Source organism: Oncorhynchus mykiss, unplaced genomic scaffold, assembly GCF_013265735.2.
Source record: "Oncorhynchus mykiss isolate Arlee unplaced genomic scaffold, USDA_OmykA_1.1 un_scaffold_258, whole genome shotgun sequence".
Lineage (NCBI taxonomy): Eukaryota > Metazoa > Chordata > Actinopteri > Salmoniformes > Salmonidae > Oncorhynchus > Oncorhynchus mykiss.
In genome coordinates this window covers 106,256-130,985 of record NW_023493714.1, presented here as the reverse complement: position 1 = coordinate 130,985, position 24,730 = coordinate 106,256, and the positions used below count along the sequence as shown (strand labels likewise).

The window sequence follows — 24,730 nt, the reverse complement described above, 5'->3', positions numbered from 1 at the left end:
TACTATATAGTCAGCAGTGGTTCACACATGACCTCTACAGTAATGTCTGACACTAAGGGCTCTATTCAGTCTGGCTGGCTGAAGTGGTACAGATTGTTGACCATGTATACGGTCTCCACTAACCCGGGAACATTGCCTTTAAAATGTTCATATCATGCTGTAAAACGCTGAACTTCCAACCATTCCGATTGAATAGAGCCCTAAATCCCACAACAGTTCAACAACGAGTGATAAAATCCAGTTGGTCACAAAGAGGAGTGTATGACGGTCAGGAGATCAGGTCAGGAGATCAGGTCAGGAGGTCGGGTCAGTCTCCATGCTGAGGATACGGTCAGGAGACCAGGTCAGGAGGTCAGGCTCCATGCTGAGGATACGGTCAGGAGACCAGGTCAGGAGGTCAGGCTCCATGCTGAGGATACGGTCAGGAGACCAGGTCAGGAGGTCAGATCAGGAGACCAGGTCAGGAGACCAGGTCAGGCTCCATGCTGAGGATACGGTCAGGAGACCAGGTCAGGAGACCAGGTCAGGAGATCAGTCTACACGACGAGGAAACAGCCAGATCAGGTCAGGAGACCAGGTCAGGAGGTCAGTCTACACGATGAGGAAACAGCCAGATCAGGTCAGGAGACCAGGTCAGGTGGTCAGTCTACACGATGAGGAAACAGCCAAACCAGGGCAGGAGACCAGGTCAGGAGATCAGTCTACACGATGAGGAAACAGCCAGACCAGGGCAGGAGACCAGGTCAGGAGGTCAGTCTACACGATGAGGAAACAGCCAGACCAGGGCAGGAGACCAGGTCAGGAGATCAGTCTACACGATGAGGAAACAGCCAGACCAGGTCAGGAGGTCAGTGATCATACTCCTTGTCTATAAACTTGGCCATGGTGGACAGCTGGATGTTGGTTGTGCCCTCATAAATGGTACCTGTGTAGATACAGAGACGGAGGAACAGCTTTAATGACCATTACACCAATACAGGAATAGAACATTACAGACGACATGTTATCACAAGTTATGTCCATAACTTCCACCAAGAATTAAAAGAGAGAGTTTTCCTTAAATCAGTACTGGACCAAAGAGAAACAGTTCACTCAGTCTGTCGAACTGCGCCTGGATCTGCCAAAATGTCTGCCATCAACAGTCAAAGTAGAACCAACCGATGAAAGCAAAGTGTCACTGTGTCGTAAGAGCTTCCCAACCCGTACCCTGGTTGAGTGGGTGTGTCTGAAATAGCGCCCCGTCCTCTTACCTAGGACGCCACACAGGGCCCCGTCCTCTTACCTAGGACGCCACACAGGGCCCCGTCCTCTTACCTAGGACGCCACAGGGCCCCGTCCTCTACCTAGGACGCCACAGGGCCCCGTCCTCTACCTAGGACGCCACAGGGCCCCGTCCTCTTACCTAGGACGCCACACAGGGCCCCGTCCTCTTACCTAGGACGCCACAGGGCCCCGTCCTCTTACCTAGGACGCCACACAGGGCCCCGTCCTCTTACCTAGGACGCCACAGGGCCCCGTCCTCTTACCTAGGACGCCACACAGGGCCCCGTCCTCTTACCTAGGACGCCACACAGGGCCCCGTCCTATTACCTAGGACGCCACACAGGGCCCCGTCCTCTTACCTAGGACGCCACACAGGGCCCCGTCCTCTTACCTAGGACGCCACACAGGGCCCCGTCCTCTTACCTAGGACGCCACACAGGGCCCCGTCCTCTTACCTAGGACGCCACACAGGGCCCGTCCTCTTATTTTGGACAAACCCCCTCTCTCCTAGCACCCACCCCCTCTCTCCTAGCACCCACCCCCCTCTCTCCTAGCACCCACCCCCTCTCTCCTAGCACCCACCCCCCTCTCTCCTAGCACCCACCCCCTCTCTCCTAGCACCCACCCCCTCTCTCCTAGCACCCACCCCCTCTTTCCTAGCACATACCCCCTATCCTAGCACCCCCCCTCTCCTAGCACACACCCCCCCTCTCCTAGCACACACCCTCCCTCTCCTAGCACCCCCCTCTCTCCTAGCACCCACCCCCTCTCTCCTAGCACCCACCCCCTCTCTCCTAGCACCCCCCTCTCTCCTAGCACCCACCCCCTCTCTCCTAGCACCCCCCCTCTCTCCTAGCACCCCCCTCTCTCCTAGCACCCCCCTCTCTCCTAGCACCCACCCCCTCTCTCCTAGCACCCCCCCTCTCTCCTAGCACCCCCCTCTCTCCTAGCACCCTCCCACTCCTAGCACCCCCCTCTCTCCTAGCACCCACCCCCTCTCTCCTAGCACACACCCTCCCTCTCCTAGCACCCCCCTCTCTCTCCTAGCACACCAAGGTCAGACCAGACAGAGGAATTCCTCGAGGATCAGATTGCCTTCTGTGTAGCCCAGCACCCCCCCCCCCCCTCCCCACTCCACCTTGCTGTGGCCCAATAACTAGCTAGCTAACTGTAGTTATGACGTTCCTAAACACCACCCCCCCCCTCCCCACTCCACCTTGCTGTGGCCCAATAACTAGCTAGCTAACTGTAGTTATGACGTTCCTAAACACCACCCCCCCCCCCCCTGCCCACTCCCACCTTGCTGTGGCCCAATAACTAGCTAGCTAACTGTAGTTATGACGTTCCTAAACACCACCCCCCCCCCTCCCCACTCCACCTTGCTGTGGCCCAATAACTAGCTAGCGAACTGTAGTTATGACGTTCCTAAACACCACCCCCCCCCCTCCCCACTCCACCTTGCTGTGGCCCAATAACTAGCTAGCTAACTGTAGTTATGACGTTCCTAAACACCACCCCCCCCCTCCCCACTCCACCTTGCTGTGGCCCAATAACTAGCTAGCTAACTGTAGTTATGACGTTCCTAAACACCACCCCCCCCCTCCCCACTCCACCTTGCTGTGGCCCAATAACTAGCTAGCTAACTGTAGTTATGACGTTCCTAAACACCACCCCCCCCCCCCTCCCCACTCCCAACTTGCTGTGGCCCAATAACTAGCTAGCTAACTGTAGTTATGACGTTCCTAAACACCACCCCCCCCCCTCCCCACTCCACCTTGCTGTGGCCCAATAACTAGCTAGCTAACTGTAGTTATGACGTTCCTAAACACCCCCCCCCCCTCCCCACTCCACCTTGCTGTGGCCCAATAACTAGCTAGCTAACTGTAGTTATGACGTTCCTAAACACCACCCCCCCCCTCCCCACTCCACCTTGCTGTGGCCCAATAACTAGCTAGCTAACTGTAGTTATGACGTTCCTAAACACCACCCCCCCCCCCCCCCCTGCCCACTCCCACCTTGCTGTGGCCCAATAACTAGCTAGCTAACTGTAGTTATGACGTTCCTAAACACCATCCCCCCCCCTCCCCACTCCACCTTGCTGTGGCCCAATAACTAGCTAGCGAACTGTAGTTATGACGTTCCTAAACACCACCCCCCCCCCTCCCCACTCCACCTTGCTGTGGCCCAATAACTAGCTAGCTAACTGTAGTTATGACGTTCCTAAACACCACCCCCCCCCTCCCCACTCCACCTTGCTGTGGCCCAATAACTAGCTAGCTAACTGTAGTTATGACGTTCCTAAACACCACCCCCCCCCTCCCCACTCCACCTTGCTGTGGCCCAATAACTAGCTAGCTAACTGTAGTTATGACGTTCCTAAACACCACCCCCCCCCTCCCCACTCCACCTTGCTGTGGCCCAATAACTAGCTAGCTAACTGTAGTTATGACGTTCCTAAACACCACCCCCCCCCCCCCTGCCCACTCCCACCTTGCTGTGGCCCAATAACTAGCTAGCTAACTGTAGTTATGACGTTCCTAAACACCACCCCCCCCCTCCCCACTCCACCTTGCTGTGGCCCAATAACTAGCTAGCGAACTGTAGTTATGACGTTCCTAAACACCACCCCCCCCCCTCCCCACTCCACCTTGCTGTGGCCCAATAACTAGCTAGCTAACTGTAGTTATGACGTTCCTAAACACCACCCCCCCCCTCCCCACTCCACCTTGCTGTGGCCCAATAACTAGCTAGCTAACTGTAGTTATGACGTTCCTAAACACCACCCCCCCCCTCCCCACTCCACCTTGCTGTGGCCCAATAACTAGCTAGCTAACTGTAGTTATGACGTTCCTAAACACCACCCCCCCCCCCTCCCCACTCCCAACTTGCTGTGGCCCAATAACTAGCTAGCTAACTGTAGTTATGACGTTCCTAAACACCACCCCCCCCCCTCCCCACTCCACCTTGCTGTGGCCCAATAACTAGCTAGCTAACTGTAGTTATGACGTTCCTAAACACCCCCCCCCCCCTCCCCACTCCACCTTGCTGTGGCCCAATAACTAGCTAGCTAACTGTAGTTATGACGTTCCTAAACACCACCCCCCCCCTCCCCACTCCACCTTGCTGTGGCCCAATAACTAGCTAGCTAACTGTAGTTATGACGTTCCTAAACACCACCCCCCCCCCCCCCTGCCCACTCCCACCTTGCTGTGGCCCAATAACTAGCTAGCTAACTGTAGTTATGACGTTCCTAAACACCATCCCCCCCCCTCCCCACTCCACCTTGCTGTGGCCCAATAACTAGCTAGCGAACTGTAGTTATGACGTTCCTAAACACCACCCCCCCCCCTCCCCACTCCACCTTGCTGTGGCCCAATAACTAGCTAGCTAACTGTAGTTATGACGTTCCTAAACACCACCCCCCCCCTCCCCACTCCACCTTGCTGTGGCCCAATAACTAGCTAGCTAACTGTAGTTATGACGTTCCTAAACACCACCCCCCCCCTCCCCACTCCACCTTGCTGTGGCCCAATAACTAGCTAGCTAACTGTAGTTATGACGTTCCTAAACACCACCCCCCCCCCTCCCCACTCCCAACTTGCTGTGGCCCAATAACTAGCTAGCTAACTGTAGTTATGACGTTCCTAAACACCACCCCCCCCCCTCCCCACTCCCACCTTGCTGTGGCCCAATAACTAGCTAGCTAACTGTAGTTATGACGTTCCTAAACACCCCCCCCCCCCCCCCCCCACTCCACCTTGCTGTGGCCCAATAACTAGCTAGCGAACTGTAGTTATGACGTTCCTAAACACCACCCCCCCCCTCCCCACTCCACCTTGCTGTGGCCCAATAACTAGCTAGCGAACTGTAGTTATGACGTTCCTAAACACCACCACCCCCCTCCCCACTCCACCTTGCTGTGGCCCAATAACTAGCTAGCTAACTGTAGTTATGACGTTCCTAAACACCCCCCCCCTCCCCTCCCCACTCCCACCTTGCTGTGGCCCAATAACTAGCTAGCTAACTGTAGTTATGACGTTCCTAAACACCCCCCCCCCCCTCCCCACTCCACCTTGCTGTGGCCCAATAACTAGCTAGCGAACTGTAGTTATGACGTTCCTAAACACCACCCCCCCCCCTCCCCACTCCACCTTGCTGTGGCCCAATAACTAGCTAGCGAACTGTAGTTATGACGTTCCTAAACACCACCACCCCCCTCCCCACTCCACCTTGCTGTGGCCCAATAACTAGCTAGCTAACTGTAGTTATGACGTTCCTAAACACCCCCCCCCCCTCCCCTCCCCACTCCACCTTGCTGTGGCCCAATAACTAGCTAGCTAACTGTAGTTATGACGTTCCTAAACACCATCCCCCCCCCTCCCCTCCCCACTCCACCTTGCTGTGGCCCAATAACTAGCTAGCTAACTGTAGTTATGACGTTCCTAAACACCACCCCCCCCCCTCCCCACTCCACCTTGCTGTGGCCCAATAACTAGCTAGCGAACTGTAGTTATGACGTTCCTAAACACCACCCCCCCCCCCCCCCTCCCCACTCCACCTTGCTGTGGCCCAATAACTAGCTAGCTAACTGTAGTTATGACGTTCCTAAACACCACCCCCCCCCCCCTCCCCACTCCACCTTGCTGTGGCCCAATAACTAGCTAGCTAACTGTAGTTATGACGTTCCTAAACACCACCCCCCCCTCCCCACTCCACCTTGCTGTGGCCCAATAACTAGCTAGCTAACTGTAGTTATGACGTTCCTAAACACCCCCCCCCCCCCTCCCCACTCCACCTTGCTGTGGCCCAATAACTAGCTAGCTAACTGTAGTCATGACGTTCCTAAACACCACCCCCTCCCCCTCCCCACTCCACCTTGCTGTGGCCCAATAACTAGCTTGCTAACTGTAGTTATGACGTTCCTAAACACCAGCCCACAGAGTCATGCTACCCACCGGGTTGCATAGCAACAGTACAGGAAAAGCTTTGGAACTAGCCATAGAAACTTACCTATTTTACAATCTCTGTAGTACTTCTCAACAGGGTAGTCTTTGGTGAAGCCTACCCCTCCCATCCACTCGATGCATTTTGAAGTGGTCAACGTTGCCACCTAATTTATGCAGAAAAGAACAAGGAACAATCAACACAAATACTGTGATGCTGTTGAATGAAGTAGTTTGGATTTGCACTGTTCATTCCCTCTATTAGAAGAGCAGGAAGGGACCCCTCTCCGAGCAGGGCGGGACCCCTCTCGGAGCAGGGCGGGACCCTCTCGGAGCAGGGTGGGGACCCCTCTCCGAGCAGGGTGGGGACCCCTCTCCGAGCAGGGTGGGGACCCCTCTCCGAGCAGGGCGGGACCCCTCTCCGAGCAGGGCGGGGACCCCTCTCCGAGCAGGGCGGGACCCCTCTCCGAGCAGGGCGGGGACCGCTCTCGGAGCAGGGCGGGGACCGCTCTCGGAGCAGGGCGGGGACCCCTCTCGGAGCAGGGCGGGGACCCCTCTCGGAGCAGGGCGGGGACCCCTCTCGGAGCAGGGCGGGGACCCCTCTCCGAGCAGGGTGGGGACCCCTCTCCGAGCAGGGTGGGGACCCCTCTCCGAGCAGGGTGGGGACCCCTCTCGGAGCAGGGCGGGGACCCCTCTCCGAGCAGGGTGGGGACCCCTCTCCGAGCAGGGTGGGGACCCCTCTCCGAGCAGGGCGGGGACCCTCTCCGAGCAGGGCGGGACCCCTCTCCGATGGTCCCGCCCTGGTCTCTACATTCAGCTCACCTCTGAGGTGAAGTACTTGGCCATGCAGGCCTCCTTGATGAAAGGTCTTCCTGCCTCCTTCAGCCGGGCAGCGTTGTAGGTAAGCAGCCTGGCAGCCTCTATCTGGGTGGCTACATGGGCGATCTGGTGCTGCATGGCCTGTTACACATTACAGAACACCCTTTAGATGTGGTGCTGTAACACATTACAGAACACCCTTTAGATGTGGTGCTGTAACACATTACAGAACACCCTTTAGATGTGGTGCTGTAACACATTACAGAACACCCTTTAGATGTGGTGCTGTAACACATTACAGAACACCCTTTAGATGTGGTGCTGTAACACATTACAGAACACCCTTTAGATGTGGTGCTGTAAACACATTACAGAACACCCTTTAGATGTGGTGCTGTAAACACATTACAGAACACCCTTTAGATGTGGTGCTGTAACACATTACAGAACACCCTTTAGATGTGGTGCTGTAACACATTACAGAACACCCTTTAGATGTGGTGCTGTAAACACATTACAGAACACCCTTTAGATGTGGTGCTGTAACACATTACAGAACACACTTTAGATGTGGTGCTGTAACACATTACAGAACACACTTTAGATGTGGTGCTGTAACACATTACAGAACACCCTTTAGATGTGGTGCTGTAACACATTACAGAACACCCTTTAGATGTGGTGCTGTAAACACATTATATAAGCATCATGATCACTAGTGTGCTGGAGTTTCCTTCCAATACAACACTGGTTCTGTGTGGCTCAGGTGGTAGAGCATGGCGCTTGCAATGCCAGGGCTGTGGGTTCGATTCCCGCTGGGGCCAACCAGGCTAAAACGTATGCAGCCATGACTGAGTCGCTTTGGATTATTAATTTTTTAAAAGTTTCTGCTAAATGACCTCGATTATTGTTCAAGATGGAGAATAATGGAGGTTTTTAAAATAAATCACAAAAGATGAGTTTGATAGAAGTCAGCAAGCCACACACTGGTCACAGCAGCAACACCTACAAGTGGAGAAACATTCATTCCATGACCAGGAAATGTATATATATTTTTTAAATGAATATGTTTTTTAACCTGGAAGTCGAAGATGCGTTTGCCAAACTGAACCCTCTGTCTGGTGTAGGGAACGGCCTGGTCGAAGCAACCCTGAGCCAGGCCCAGCATCTGAGCGGCGATCCCAATCCTGCCTTCGTTCAGCATGCCGATGGCGTACTTGTATCCGTGGCCGATCTGACCCAAGACGTTCTTCTCAGGAACCTTCAACAAAACCAAAGAAATCTCTGGTCGACCAACAGCCTATGGACCAATCAATGGACCAGTCGACTAAATGGGGTCAGCCCGACAAAATATATAGACAGAATCTAAAATACGGATACTCTAAAAATGGCCACTTCTAGAGAGTACAGACACATTTCATATACGCAGCTAGAAGGTTCATTATTATTATTATTATTATTATTATTATTATTATTATTATTCATTATTATACACACACATTACATTACCATTCAGTCAACATGCTTCTGATCTGATGGACAGGTTGATGCATATCAGATTCACCTTTTCATTGTTGGTTGTTGTTACGGTCTATATTTGTTCATATATAGAATGTGTGCCTTGATGTTGTCCAGGTTGAAGAGCCTACCTACCTTGATGTTGTCCAGGTTGAAGAGCCTACCCACCTTGATGTTGTCCAGGTTGAAGAGCCTACCTACCTTGATGTTGTCCAGGTTGAAGAGCCTACCTACCTTGATGTTGTCCAGGTTGAGAGGACAGGTTGAAGAGCCTACCTACCTTGATGTTGTCCAGGTTAAGAGGACAGGTTGAAGAGCCTACCTACCTTGATGTTGTCCAGGTTAAGAGGACAGGTTGAAGATCCTACCTACCTTGATGTTGTCCAGGTTGAGAGGACAGGTTGAAGAAGCTCTCAGACCCAGTTTGTTCTCCTTCTTGCCGATCTGAAGCCCCTCGGTGTCTCTGTCCACGATGAAGCAGGTGATACCTCGGTGACCCTGTGGACAAAAGAGGAAGTTTACTGTCATTTACTGCTGGAAACAAAATCAAACTTTATTGGTCACATACACAGGTTCCAACAGCGTGTAAACCAGGAAGTAGCTGTTTCCTAGGCGCTACCACTCAACAGGACATATCAAACACTAAGGAGAAACTCCTCTACAGTCTGAAGACAAACACTAAGGAGAAACTCATCTACAGTCTGAAGACAAGACAAACACTAAGGAGAAACTCCTCTACAGTCTGAAGACAAGACAAACACTAAGGAGAAACTCCTCTACAGTCTGAAGACAAGACAAACACTAAGGAGAAACTCCTCTACAGCCTGAAGACAAGACAAACACTAAGGAGAAACTCCTCTACAGCCTGAAGACAAGACAAACACTAAGGAGAAACTCCTCCACAGTCTGAAGACAAGACAAACACTAAGGAGAAACTCCTCTACAGTCTGAAGACAAGACAAACACTAAGGAGAAACTCCTTTACAGTCTGAAGACAAGACAAACACTAAGGAGAAACTCCTCCACAGTCTGAAGACAAGACAAACACTAAGGAGAAACTCCTCTACAGCCTGAAGACAAGACAAACACTAAGGAGAAACTCCTCTACAGTCTGAAGACAAGACAAACACTAAGGAGAAACTCCTCTACAGTCTGAAGACAAACACTAAGGAGAAACTCCTCTACAGTCTGAAGACAAACACTAAGACAAGACCCGAATGAACTAGACCCTGTTGTTTGGTGACAGCGTGAGTTTGGTTGGTGACTGCGTGGGTTTGGTTGGTGACTGCGTGGGTTTGTTTGGTGACTGCGTGGGTTTGTTTGGTGACTGCGTGGGTTTGTTTGGTGACTGCGTGGGTTTGTTTGGTGACTGCGTGGGTTTGTTTGGTGACTGCGTGGGTTTGTTTGGTGACTGCGTGGGTTTGGTTGGTGACTGCGTGGGTTTGGTTGGTGACTGCGTGGGTTTGGTTGGTGACTGCGTGGGTTTGGTTGGTGACTGCGTGGGTTTGTTTGGTGACTGCGTGGGTTTGTTTGGTGACTGCGTGGGTTTGGTTGGTGACTGCGTGGGTTTGTTTGGTGACTGCGTGGGTTTGTTTGGTGACTGCGTGGGTTTGGTTGGTGACTGCGTGGGTTTGGTTGGTGACTGCGTGGGTTTGGCTGGTGACTGTGTGGGTTTGGTTGGTGACTGCGTGGGTTTGTTTGGTGACTGCGTGGGTTTGGTTGGTGACTGCGTGGGTTTGGCTGGTGACTGTGTGGGTTTGGTTGGTGACTGCGTGGGTTTGGATGGTGACTGCGTGGGTTTGGTTGGTGACTGCGTGGGTTGGTGACTGCGTGGGTTTGTTTGGTGACTGCGTGGGTTTATTTGGTGACTGCGTGGGTTTGGTTGGTGACTGCGTGGGTTTGGTTGGTGACTGCGTGGGTTTGTTTGGTGACTGCGTGGGTTTGTTTGGTGACTGCGTGGGTTTGTTTGGTGAATGCGTGGGTTTGTTTGGTGACTGCGTGGGTTGGTGACTGCGTGGGTTTGTTTGGTGACTGCGTGGGTTGGTGACTGCGCGGGTTGGTGACTGCGCGGGTTTGTTTGGTGACTGCGTGGGTTGATTTGGTGACTGCGTGGGTTTGTTTGGTGACTGCGTGGGTTTGGTTGGTGACTGCGTGGGTTTGGTTGGTGACTGCGTGGGTATGGTTGGTGACTGCGTGGGTTTGGTTGGTGACTGCGTGGGTTTGGTTGGTGACTGCGTGGGTTTGGTTGGGGACTGCGTGGGTTTGTTTGGTGACTGCGTGGGTTTGGTTGGTGACTGCGTGGGTTTGGTTGGTGACTGCGTGGGTTTGTTTGGTGACTGCGTGGGTTTGTTTGGTGACTGCGTGGGTTTATTTGGTGACTGCGTGGGTTTGTTTGGTGACTGCGTGGGTTTGTTTGGTGACTGCGTGGGTTGGTGACTGCGTGGGTTTATCGGTGACTGCGTGGGTTGGTGACTGCGTGGGTTTGTTTGGTGACTGCGTGGGTTTGTTTGGTGACTGTGTGGGTTGATTTGGTGACTGCGTGGGTTTGTTTGGTGACTGCGTGGGTTTGTTTGGTGACTGCGTGGGTTTGTTTGGTGACTGCGTGGGTTTGTTTGGTGACTGCGTGGGTTTGTTTGGTGACTGCGTGGGTTTGGTTGGGGACTGCGTGGGTTTGGTTGGGGACTGCGTGGGTTTGGTTGGGGACTGCGTGGGTTTCGTTGGGGACTGCGTGGGTTTGTTTGGTGACTGCGTGGGTTTGTTCGGTGACTGCGTGGGTTTGGTTGGTGACTGCGTGGGTTTGGTTGGTGACTGCGTGGGTTTGGTTGGTGACTGCGTGGGTTTGGTTGGTGACTGCGTGGGTTTGGTTGGTGACTGCGTGGGTTTGGTTGGTGACTGTGTGGGTTTGGTCGGTGACTGCGTGGGTCGGTGACTGCGTGGGTTGGTACCTGCGTGGGTTGGTACCTGCGTGCGTTTGTTTGGTGACTGTGTGGGTTGGTGACTGCGTGGGTTTGGTTAGTGACTGCGTGGGTTTAGTTGGTGACTGCGTGGGTTTAGTTGGTGACTGCGTGGGTTTAGTTGGTGACTGCGTGGGTGGTGGCTGCATGGGTTTGGTTGATGACTGTGTGGGTTGGTGACTGTGTGGTCGGTGACTGCGTGGGTTTGGGTTGGTGACTGTGTGGGTTTGTTCGGTGACTGCGTGGGTTGGTGACTGCGTGGGTTTGGGTTGGTGACTACGTGGGTTGGTGACTGCGTGGGTTTGGGTTGGTGACTGCGTGGGTTGGTGACTGCGTGGGTTGGGTTGGTGACTGCATGGGTTGGGTTGGTGACTGCATGGGTTGGGTTGGTGACTGCGTGGGTTGGTGACTGCGTGGGCTGGTGACTGCATGGGCTGGTGACTGCGTGGGCTGGTGACTGCGTGGGTCGGTGACTGCGTGGGTCGGTGACTGCGTGTGTTTGTTTTGTGACTGCGTGGGTTGGTGACTGCGTGGGTTGGGTTGGTGACTGCGTGGGTTGGGTTGGTGACTGCGTGGGTTTGTTTGGTGACTGCGTTGGTTGGGTTGGTGACTGCGTGGGTTGGGTTGGTGACTGCGTGGGTTTGTTTGGTGACTGCGTGGGTTGGTGACTGCGTGGTTCGGTGACTGCGTGGGTTGGTGACTGCGTGGGTTGGTGACTGCGTGGGTTGGGTTGGTGACTGCGTGGGTTGGGTTGGTGACTGCGTGGGTTGGGTTGGTGACTGCGTGGGTTGGGTTGGTGACAGCGTGGGTTGGTGACTGCGTGAGTTGGTGACTGCGTGGTTCGGTGACTGCGTGGGTTGGTTTGGTGACTGCGTGAGTTGGGTTGGTGACTGCGTGGGTTGGGTTGGTGACAGCGTGAGTTGGGTTGGTGACAGCGTGGGTTGGTGACTGCGTGAGTTGGGTTGGTGACTGCGTGGGTTGGGTTGGTGACTGCGTGGGTTGGGTTGGTGACTGCGTGGGTTTGTTTGGTGACTGCGTGGGTTTGTTTGGTGACTGCGTGGGTCGGTGACTGCGTGGGGTTGAACTCACAGCAGACGGGTCCACGTTGGCCATCACCAGAAACACCCCGGCTTGCTCTGCGTTGCTGATCCACATCTTGGAACCGTTGATGACGTAATAGTCTCCATGTTTGTCAGCACGCGTCTTCAGAGAGAAGGCATCACTACCCGACTCTGCTTCTGACAGGCAGAAACTACCAACCTACAGTACAGGACAACAAGGTATCATTACATGGACAGGTCTGGAACTACCAACCTACAGGACAGGACAACAAGGTATCATTACATGGACAGGTCTGGAACTACCAACCTACAGGACAGGACAACAAGGTATCAGCATCATTACATGGACAGGTCTGGAACTACAGTACAGGACAACAAGGTATCAGCATCATTACATGACCAGGTCTGGAACTACAGTACAGGACAACAAGATATCATTACATGGACAGGTCTGGAACTACCGTACAGGACAACAAGGTGTCAGCATCATTACATGACCAGGTCTGGAACTACAGTACAGGACAACAAGGTGTCAGCATCATTACATGGACAGGTCTGGAACTACAGTACAGGACAACAAGGTGTTAGCATCATTACATGACCAGGTCTGGAACTACAGTACAGGACAACAAGGTATCAGCATCATTACATGGACAGGTCTGGAACTACAGGACAACAAGGTATCAGCATCATTACATGGACAGGTCTGGAACTACAGTACAGAACAACAAGGTATCAGCATCATTACATGGACAGGTCTGGAACTACAGGACAACAAGGTATCAGCATCATTACATGCACAGGTCTGGAACTACAGGACAACAAGGTATCAGCATCATTACATGGACAGGTCTGGAACTACAGGACAACAAGGTATCAGCATCATTACATGGACAGGTCTGGAACTACAGTACAGGACAAGGTGTCAGCATCATTACATGGACAGGTCTGGAACTACAGGACAACAAGGTATCAGCATCATTACATGGACAGGTCTGGAACTACAGTACAGGACAGCAAGGTGTCAGCATCATTACATGGACAGGTCTGGAACTACAGGACAACAAGGTATCAGCATCATTACATGGACAGGTCTGGAACTACAGTACAGGACAACAAGGTGTCAGCATCATTACATGGACAGGTCTGGAACTACAGGACAACAAGGTATCAGCATCATTACATGGACAGGTCTGGAACTACCAACCTACAGGACAACAAGGTATCAGCATCATTACATGTACAGGTCTGGAACTACCAACCTACAGGACAACAAGGTATCAGCATCATTACATGGACAGGTCTGGAACTACAGTACAGGACAACAAGGTGTCAGCATCATTACATGGACAGGTCTGGAACTACAGGACAACAAGGTATCAGCATCATTACATGGACAGGTCTGGAACTACAGGACAACAAGGTATCAGCATCATTACATGGACAGGTCTGGAACTACAGTACAGGACAGGACAACAAGGTATCAGCATCATTACATGACCAGGTCTGGAACTACAGTACAGGACAACAAGGTGTCAGCATCATTACATGACCAGGTCTGGGACTACAGTACAGGACAACAAGGTATCAGCATCATTACATGGACAGGTCTGGAACTACAGGACAACAAGGTATCAGCATCATTACATGGACAGGTCTGGAACTACAGTACAGGACAACAAGGTATCAGCATCATTACATGGACAGATCTGGAACTACCAACCTACAGGACAACAAGGTATCAGCATCATTACATGGACAGGTCTGGAACTACAGGACAACAAGGTATCAGCATCATTACATGGACAGGTCTGGAACTACAGTACAGGACAACAAGGTATCAGCATCATTACATGGACAGGTCTGGAACTACAGTACAGGACAACAAGGTGTCAGCATCATTACATGGACAGGTCTGGAACTACATGACAACAAGGTATCAGCATCATTACATGGACAGGTCTGGAACTACCAACCTACAGGACAACAAGGTATCAGCATCATTACATGTACAGGTCTGGAACTACCAACCTACAGGACAACAAGGTATCAGCATCATTACATGGACAGGTCTGGAACTACAGTACAGGACAACAAGGTGTCAGCATCATTACATGGACAGGTCTGGAACTACAGGACAACAAGGTATCAGCATCATTACATGGACAGGTCTGGAACTACAGGACAACAAGGTATCAGCATCATTACATGGACAGGTCTGGAACTACAGTACAGGACAGGACAACAAGGTATCAGCATCATTACATGACCAGGTCTGGAACTACAGTACAGGACAACAAGGTGTCAGCATCATTACATGACCAGGTCTGGGACTACAGGACAACAAGGTGTTAGCATCATTACATGGACAGGTCTGGAACTACAGTACAGGACAGGACAACAAGGTATCAGCATCATTACATGACCAGGTCTGGAACTACAGTACAGGACAACAAGGTATCAGCATCATTACATGACCAGGTCTGGAACTACAGTACAGGACAACAAGGTATCAGCATCATTACATGACCAGGTCTGGAACTACAGTACAGGACAACAAGGTATCAGCATCATTACATGACCAGGTCTGGAACTACAGTACAGGACAACAAGGTATCAGCATCATTACATGACCAGGTCTGGAACTACAGTACAGGACAACAAGGTATCAGCATCATTACATGACCAGGTCTGGAACTACAGTACAGGACAGGACAACAAGGTATCAGCATCATTACATGGACAGGTCTGGAACTACAGTACAGGACAACAAGGTATCAGCATCATTACATGGACAGGTCTGGAACTACAGTACAGGACAACAAGGTATCAGCATCATTACATGGACAGGTCTGGAACTACAGGACAACAAGGTATCAGCATCATTACATGGACAGGTCTGGAACTACAGTACAGGACAACAAGGTATCAGCATCATTACATGGACAGATCTGGAACTACCAACCTACAGGACAACAAGGTATCAGCATCATTACATGGACAGGTCTGGAACTACAGGACAACAAGGTATCAGCATCATTACATGGACAGGTCTGGAACTACAGTACAGAACAACAAGGTATCAGCATCATTACATGGACAGGTCTGGAACTACAGGACAACAAGGTATCAGCATCATTACATGGACAGGTCTGGAACTACAGTACAGGACAACAAGGTATCAGCATCATTACATGGACAGATCTGGAACTACCAACCTACAGGACAACAAGGTGTCAGCATCATTACATGGACAGGTCTGGAACTACAGGACAATAAATTATAGAATATACATATCCTTCAGACCACTGCAATTTCGCTGGTACACCATTGACATTTAAATGTAATTGAAATATTAACTTCTAATTACTACGCCAAATATGGCTGCCATTGAATGACAACTTAAAATGGTAATGTCTATTCTATGATGTATATTTCTATGATTTCAATAGGTTTCCTATGGAGGATTGACAGTAAAATGTTAAAACTACAGATATTAGTACCATTTATCAGCCAAAACATTATATCCACCCTGTATTCAAGATCCTGTTGTGTCTCAACCAATCGTAGGCACAATATAGAAACCTCAGCTGTAAAATATGGTCCAAGATACAACACGAAGAAGAAGAAACAGCTGTAAAATATGGTCCAAGATACAACACGAAGAAGAAACAGCTGTAAAATATGGTCCAAGATACAACACGAAGAAGAAACAGCTGTAAAATATGGTCCAAGATACAACACGAAGAAGAAACAGCTGTAAAATATGGTCCAATATACAACACGAAGAAGAAACAGCTGTAAAATATGGTCCAAGATACAACACGAAGAAGAAACAGCTGTAAAATATGGTCCAAGATACAACACGAAGAAGAAACAGCTGTAAAATATGGACCGAGATACAACACGAAGAAGAAACAACAGAGTGAAGAATGAAGCAGGTTTTCCTCTAGGACTTTACCTGTACTTAGCTCTATTCAGTTTATTTATTTTTTTATCCTGAAAAACTCCCCAGTACTTAACGATTACAAGCATACCCATAACATGATGCATTAAAAAAAATCCAAAATTGAATCCATTTTAAATTCAGGCTGTAAAGTGAAGTGGATATTTTCTGAAGGCGTTGTAGGTCTGTTAAATGTCTTGTGAACCAGTAGCTCCCTCTACTGGCTATAATCAAGAGACGTTAGCTACATGATCAGAAGCTTTATTTAAACTTACTAGTACAGCCTTAAATCAAAACGCAGATGCACTACCTCTCACTACCCTTAAATCAAAACACACTACCTCTCACTACCCTTAAATCAAAACACACTACTTCTCACTACCCTTAAATCAAAACACACTACCTCTCACTACCCTTAAATCAAAACACACTACCTCTCACAACCCTTAAATCAAAACACACTACCTCTCACTACCCTTAAATCAAAACACACTACCTCTCACTACCCTTAAATCAAAACACACTACTTCTCACTACCCTTAAATCAAAACACACTACTTCTCACTACCCTTAAATCAAAACACACTACCTCTCACTACCCTTAAATCAAAACACACTACCTCTCACAACCCTTAAATCAAAACACACTACCTCTCACTACCCTTAAATCAAAACACAGATGCACTACCTCTCACTACCCTTAAATCAAAACACACTACCTCTCACTACCCTTAAATCAAAACACACTACCTCTCACTACCCTTAAATCAAAACACACTACCTCTCACTACCCTTAAATCAAAACACACTACCTCTCACTACCCTTAAATCAACACACACTACCTCTCACTACCCTTAAATCAAAACACACTACCTCTCTCTACCCTTAAATCAAAACACACTACCTCTCACTACCCTTAAATCAAAACACACTACCTCTCACTACCCTTAAATCAACACACACTACCTCTCACTACCCTTAAATCAAAACACACTACCTCTCTCTACCCTTAAATCAAAACACACTACCTCTCACTACCCTTAAATCAAAACACACTACCTCTCTCTACCCTTAAATCAAAACACACTACCTCTCACTACCCTTAAATCAAAACACACTACCTCTCACAACCCTTAAATCAAAACACACTACCTCTCACTACCCTTAAATCAAAACACAGATGCACTACCTCTCACTACCCTTAAATCAAAACACACTACCTCTCACTACCCTTAAATCAAAACACACTACCTCTCACTACCCTTAAATCAAAACACACTACCTCTCACTACCCTTAAATCAAAACACACTACCTCTCACTACCCTTAAATCAACACACACTACCTCTCACTACCCTTAAATCAAAACACACTACCTCTCTCTACCCTTAAATCAAAACACACTACCTCTCACTACCCTTAAATCAAAACACACTACCTCTCACTACCCTTAAATCAAACCACACTACCTCTCACTACCCTTAAATCAAAACACACTACCTCTCACTACCCTTAAATCAAAACACATAGATACACACTACCTCTCACTACCCTTAAATCAAAACACACTACTTCTCACTACCCTTAAATCAAAACACACTACCTCTCACTACCCTTAAATCAAAACACACTACCTCTCACAACCCTTAAATCAAAACACACTACCTCTCACTACCCTTAAATCAAAACACACTACCTCTCACTACCCTTAAATCAAAACACATAGATACACACTACCTCTCACTACCCTTAAATCAAAACACATAGATACACACTACTTCTCACTACCCTTAAATCAAAACACAGATGCACTACCTCTCACTATCCTTAAATCAAAACACACTACCTCTCACTACCCTTAAATCTAAACACACTACCTCTCACTATCCTTAAATCAAAACACATAGGCCACATATTTCCTCTCAGGCTAGAAACCTGTTGAATAAAATCAATACGACACGCGACCTGTTAAATCACTCACCATGTCTGTTGACAGCCGGCTGAGATAGCGCTCTTTCTGGGCTGCGGTCCCCAGCTTGGTGAACAGCGTGTTGATGAGGGTGTTCTGGATGTCACACAGCACGGCCACGGAGGCGTCCACTTTGGCCAGCTCCTCAATGACCAGGATGGAGGAGAAGAACGTGGAGCCGGTGCCTCCGTACTCTGGGTCGATCTCTATGCCCATCAGCTGGGAAGTGACAATGAATCATCTGACAAATTAATGGGGAATACTCAGGTACATACAACAGGGTGGTGTTCAGGACATACTTTAACGTGTTCTTTTGGACAACAGGGCAGTGTCCTTTTTGACAACAGGGCGGTGTCCTTTTTGACAACAGGGCAGTGTCCATTTTGACAACAGGGTAGTGCCCTTTTTGACAACAGGGCAGTGTCCTTTTGGACAACAGGGCAGTGTCCTTTTGGACAACAGGGCAGTGTCCTTTTTGACAACAGGGTAGTGTCCTTTTGGACAACAGGGCGGTGTCCATTTTGACAACAAGGCAGTGTTTGACAACAGGGCAGTGTCCATTTTGACAACAGGGCAGTGTCCATTTTGACAACAGGGCAGTGTCCTTTTTGACAACAAGGCAGTGTTTGACAACAGGGCAGTGTCCTTTTTGACAACAGGGCAGTGTCCTTTTTGGACAACAGGGCAGTGTCCTTTTTGACAACAGGGCAGTGTCCTTTTTGACAACAGGGCAGTGTCTAATGAACATGGCGGAGGTCTATTCCACGGTAACGGAATTATGCTTCCAGGACTTCCAAATATTACTAAACAAAAAAAACATTTATTTAAGAAGTTTAACAAACCAACTCCATGCACAAGGACTAATTTTAACAATTTCCCTTTGAACATTTGACAAAAATACATTCCCTAGAAGAACTGCGCCGATGCAAAGTTTGGTAACAGAATTTCGGTTAAAATCTCCCTCAGTTTCTTATGTGAGAACGCTTTACAAAAACTCTAAATATACACTGAGTGTACAAAACATTAGGAACACCTTCCTAATATTGAGTTGCACCCCCTTTTGCCCCTCAGAACAGCCTCAATTCATCAGGGCAGGGACTCTAAGGTATTGAAAGCGTTCCACAGGGATGCTGGCCCATGTTGACTCCAATGCTTCCCACAGTTGTGTCAAGTTGGCTGGATGTCCTTTGGGTGGTGGACCATTCTTGATACACACAAGAAACTGTTGAGTGTGGAAAAACCCTGCAGCGTTGCAGTTCTTGACACAAACCGGTGCGCCTGGCACCTACTACCATACCCTGTTCAAAGGCACTTCAATCTTTAGTCTTGCACATTCACCCTCTGAATGGTCACACATACACAATCAATGTCTCAAGGCTTAAAATCCTTCTTTAACCCGTCTCCTCCCCCTTCATCTACATTGATTGAAGTGGATTTAACAAGTGACATCAATAAGCGATCATAGCTTTCACCTGATTAGTCTGTCATTGCACATTTTGTACACTCAGTGTCTTGAGAATGAAGATTCCAAGATGTCTGCTGATATCCCATCCTTTCTGCAGACATGACACCTCGACTCCCCCCAAAATTATTTAGGTTATTGAAGTACACGAAGTTGATTTCCATCAGGTAACAGAATTACGGTAACGGAACTACATCATGGGTCCCTGATCAGTATTCTACAGAAATGCATAATTATGGATATGAATATAATTATCTTCATGGTGATGTATCCTGGGTAATATCCTGCTTTACATATTTGGGTATTATTCTACACACTGGCTAGTATTCTAATGAGCTCCGCCCCCAAACAAATTCATTATCCTCATGAAGAGAGAAAATATCTTAAAACACACAGTAGGGTCCGAAATGATTGACACCCTTGATAAAGAGGAGCTTAAATGACTGTATAAAATAAATCATTCAAACACTGAGCTGTATGCTAAAAAAATAAAACAGCGTCAATTATATTAGTTTCTACTAATTGAAAATGCTATTTTTTAACTAGCAATAGTTGATTATTATTATTTTTAAAGGTAGGGGTCAAAATGACCTCACCTTGAGAGGATAACTGCACGTACCTTTAAATTTCACCCCCACTTCACGTTGGTTCTCATGGGTCCTTTTTACATGGAAATGCCCCTATGAGCTTCACGTTGGTTCTAAATGGGTCCTTTTACATGGAAATGCCCCTATGAGCTTCACGTTGGTTCTAAATGGGTCCTTTTACATGGAAATGCCCCTATGAGCTTCACGTTGGTTCTAAATGGGTCCTTATGAGCTTCACGTTGGTTCTAAATGGGTCCTTTTACATGGAAATGCCCCTATGAGCTTCACGTTGGTTCTAAATGGGTCCTTTTACATGGAAATGCCCCTATGAGCTTCACGTTGGTTCTAAATGGGTCCTTTTACATGGAAATGACCCTATGAGCTTCACGTTGGTTCTAAATGGGTCCTTTTACATGGAAATGCCCCTATGAGCTTCACGTTGGTTCTAAATGGGTCCTTTTACATGGAAATGCCCCTATGAGCTTCACGTTGGTTCTAAATGGGTCCTTTTACATGGAAATGCCCCTATGAGCTTCACATTGGTTCTAAATGGGGCCTTTTACATGGAAATGCCCCTATGAGCTTCACATTGGTTCTAAATGGGTCCTTGTACATGGAAATGCCCCTATGAGCTTCACATTGGTTCTAAATGGGTCCTTTTACATGGAAATGCCCCTATGAGCTTCACGTTGGTTCTAAATGGGTCCTTTTACATGGAAATGCCCCTATGAGCTTCATAGTGGTTCTAAATGGGTCCTTTTACATGGAAATGCCCTGAGCCTAATGACCATAGGATGTAAAGCAGAGAAACACATACCCCCTGTTCAAAGAGGGACTTTATCACTTCCGGGTCCATGAGAGAGTTTTCGTCCATCTTCGACACAAACGGGGCAAGACGCTCCTGTGCAAACTTGTTCACTGTTCAAATGTGGGACATTAAAATGAAATGCAATGTGACTTAATTTATTGAACTTACATAAAACCAAATTCATGACAAATTAGACCAATCCATAGCATGGTCCAGTCTGTTTATTAAATCTTATTGGTTGGTTTTAGTGCTATATAATCACACACACAATACCAGTCAAAAGTTTGGACACACCTACTCATTCCAGGGTTTTTCTTTATTTTAACTATTTTCTACATTATAGAATAATAGTGAAGACATCACAACTATGAAATAATGATAAATATATTTTAGATTTTAGTAGCCAACCTTTACCTTGATGACAGCTTTGCACACTCTTGGCATTCTCTCAACCAGCTTGATGAGGTAGTCACCTGGAATGCATTTCAATTAACAGGTGTGCCTTGTTAAAAGTTTATTTGTGGAATTTCTTTCCTTCTTAATAAGTTTGGGCCAATCAGTTGTATTGTGACAAGGTAGGGGTGGTATACAGAATATAGCCCTATTTGGTAAAAGACCAAGTCCATATTATGGCAAGAACAACTCAAATAAGCAAAGATAAATGACAGTCCATCATTACTTTAAGACATGAAGGCCAGTCAATCTGGAAAATTTCAAGAACTTTGAAAGTTTCTTCAAGTGCAGTCGCAAAAAAACATCAAGTGCTATGATGAAACTGGCTCTCATGAAGACCGCCACAGGAAAGGAAGACCCAGAGTTACCTCTGCTGCAGAGGATAAGTTCATTAGAGTTACCAGCCTCAGATTGCAGCCCAAATAAATGCTTCAGAATTCAAGTAACAGACACATCTCAACATCAACTGTTCAGAGACTGCGTGAATCAGGCCTTCATGGTCGAATTGCTGCAAAAAAATCCACTAAAGGACACCAGTAAAAAGAGACTTGCTTGGGGCAAGAAACACGAGCAATGGATATTAGACTGGTGGAAATCTGTCCTTTTTGTCTGTAGAGTGCAAACTTTAGATTTTTGGTTCCAACCGCCGTCTTTTTGAAATGCAGAGTAGGTGAACGGATTATCTCAGCACGTGTGGTTCCCACCATGAAGCATGGAGGAGGTGGTGTTATGGTGTGGGGTGCATTGCTGGTGACACGGTCTGTGATTTATTTAGAATTCTTGGCAGTCTTAGCCAGCATGGCTACCACAGCATTCTGCATTGATATGCTATCCCATCTGGTCTGGGCTTAGTGGGACTATCATTTGTTTTTCAACAGGACAATGACCCAACACACCTCTAGGCGGCGTAAGAGCTATTTGACCATCAGATGACCTGGCCTCCATAATCACCCAACCTCAACTCAACTCAATTGAGATGGTTTGGGTTGAGTTGGACCACAGAGTGAAGGAAAAGTAGCCAACAAGAAGTCAGCATTGGTGGGAACTCCTTCAAGACTGTTGGAAAAGCATTCCTCGTGAAGCTGGTTGAGAGAATGCCATGAGTGTGTAAAGCTGTCAAGGCAAAGGGTGGATACTTAAGAATGTAAAATATAACATCATTTGATTTGTTTAACACTTTTTTGCTTACTACATGATTCCATATGTGTTATTTCATAGTTCGGATGTCTTCACTATTATTCTGCAATGTAGAAAATAGTTTTAAAAAAACTTTTAAAAACTTGAATGAGTAGGTGTCAACTTTTGACTGGTATTGTATGTGATATATATATATATATATACACTTTGTTGCTCTGCCTACTGTATATCCGGCATGCTCCAACTCACCAGCATCCCTCATCATCCCCTCCTCCTCAGAATATGTCTGTAGTGGAGGGTAGGTGACCCCCAGAGCAGCAGCCTGCTCTGCAGACATGTCTGGTTGGGTGGATCTGTTCCGCAGCCCATGTTGGCACACACTCCATGGTCGGGACACCTGCCTACCAACCTGAAATAACAGTTACATTTTCGCTGATGGATGACACGATACAACAACTGTCTAGGCAAAAAGTTGTCACTCTACTCAATCCCCCCAAAAATGATTTGCCCGGCTATCCAAACTCCTTGTTCGGTCAGCCATCCATTTGATTAAATCCATTTGAATTCAATCCCTTTTTGACAGCACCCCTTGTGATTTGTACCAAACCTTTCACACATATTTGCCCGTCGTAGAAGTGCTCAGAAAGGGACTTTTTGCACATGAATGCAAAAAACATTCAAGAGAAATGTGACCTATTTTGCATACCCCACCATACCACAAGACATCCATGTCTTCATCACCAGAAAAAATAAAAACAGTTGAGTTTGATTTCATAAAAGCTTAAAAACAGGGTTGTCAATAAAAAATAAAATAAAAATTTACATGTTTTTATTTATTTATTTACCTTAAATATAAATAATCTGCAAAAGCATTCATTCATTTTTAAGTAGTATTTTTCCAATTTGATTCCCATTGTAGTACATTTATCCGCCAAAACATTATACCCACCCTGTACTCAAGATCATGTTGTCTCAAACAATGGTGGGCACAAGTAGGGCTTACAACATATACGAATATAGTTGGAGGTCCAGACATCAGAGAACGTTTGACAACCCTGTTTGTAAGCTTTTATGATATCAAACTCAACCGTTTATTTGTTTCCAGTAGTGAAGACACGGATGTCTCATGGTAAAGTGGGGTATGCAGAATAGGTCAACTTTGAGCTCCTTTAGCTCTTGAATGTTTTGGCACTCAGGTAAAAACATAAAAGTCACTTTCTGAGCACTTCTAAAATGGGCAAATAGTGAACGTAGCAAGCGACAATAGAGCAGTGGAACAATTCAGTTTGAGTCGTCAGGCAACAAACAGTATATCCATAGTCCAGCATGAATGAATATGAGAGAGTGGCTATATACGGCAAGATAAAAAGCAGTGACACAGGCAGGACATTTCTTCATGAGTAACTTGTGGTGTAACTGACGCAGGCGGTAACTAACTAGCTAACGTTATGTCATTTGTATTATCATGCAGCTAACTAGCCAACGCGTTGTGTGATAGCAGGTTACGAAATGGGGTAATTTAAAGTTACAAAAAAACACTGACTATCTAAGTTCGTATTTCTAATGAAGTATGACAACATATCCTAAAAACAACAATGTGAACGAAGAAACCGCTTTTGCATTACTTATTCGTCTCACCTTTGAGAAGCACCTGATCAAGGGCGAAGCCATGTTTTTCTCTTGTTTACATCTGAGTGTGTTCACTTTCCTATTGACCGGGTAAAACAGCGACAGTGGAACGGTTTTCGCATCTTTCACTTTGGTAGAACGTGATCAGCTTTTACTCATGTCATCAATTGTGTATACTCAG

At 47.8% G+C, this 24,730-nt stretch overlaps 1 protein-coding gene and 1 non-coding gene across 2 annotated transcripts; one reads left to right on the top strand and one right to left on the bottom strand.

Annotated features, from left to right (window-relative positions):
- Positions 1–476: 476 nt before the first annotated feature.
- On the bottom strand, positions 477–24,713 carry LOC110511537 (short/branched chain specific acyl-CoA dehydrogenase, mitochondrial). The gene is made up of 10 exons (XM_036973478.1): positions 24,559–24,713; positions 23,170–23,329; positions 21,340–21,440; positions 18,486–18,692; positions 12,587–12,757; positions 8,916–9,041; positions 8,104–8,286; positions 7,029–7,166; positions 6,274–6,373; positions 477–925 (listed from the first exon to the last, which is right to left on the bottom strand). Exons 1-10 carry the CDS (start codon positions 24,589–24,591, stop codon positions 849–851), a joined length of 1,296 nt encoding a protein of 431 aa, XP_036829373.1. The 5' UTR covers positions 24,592–24,713; the 3' UTR covers positions 477–848.
- trnaa-ugc lies at positions 7,775–7,849 on the top strand. Its single transcript has one exon. It is a non-coding gene; the product is annotated as a tRNA-Ala (tRNA).
- Positions 24,714–24,730: the final 17 nt, after the last annotated feature.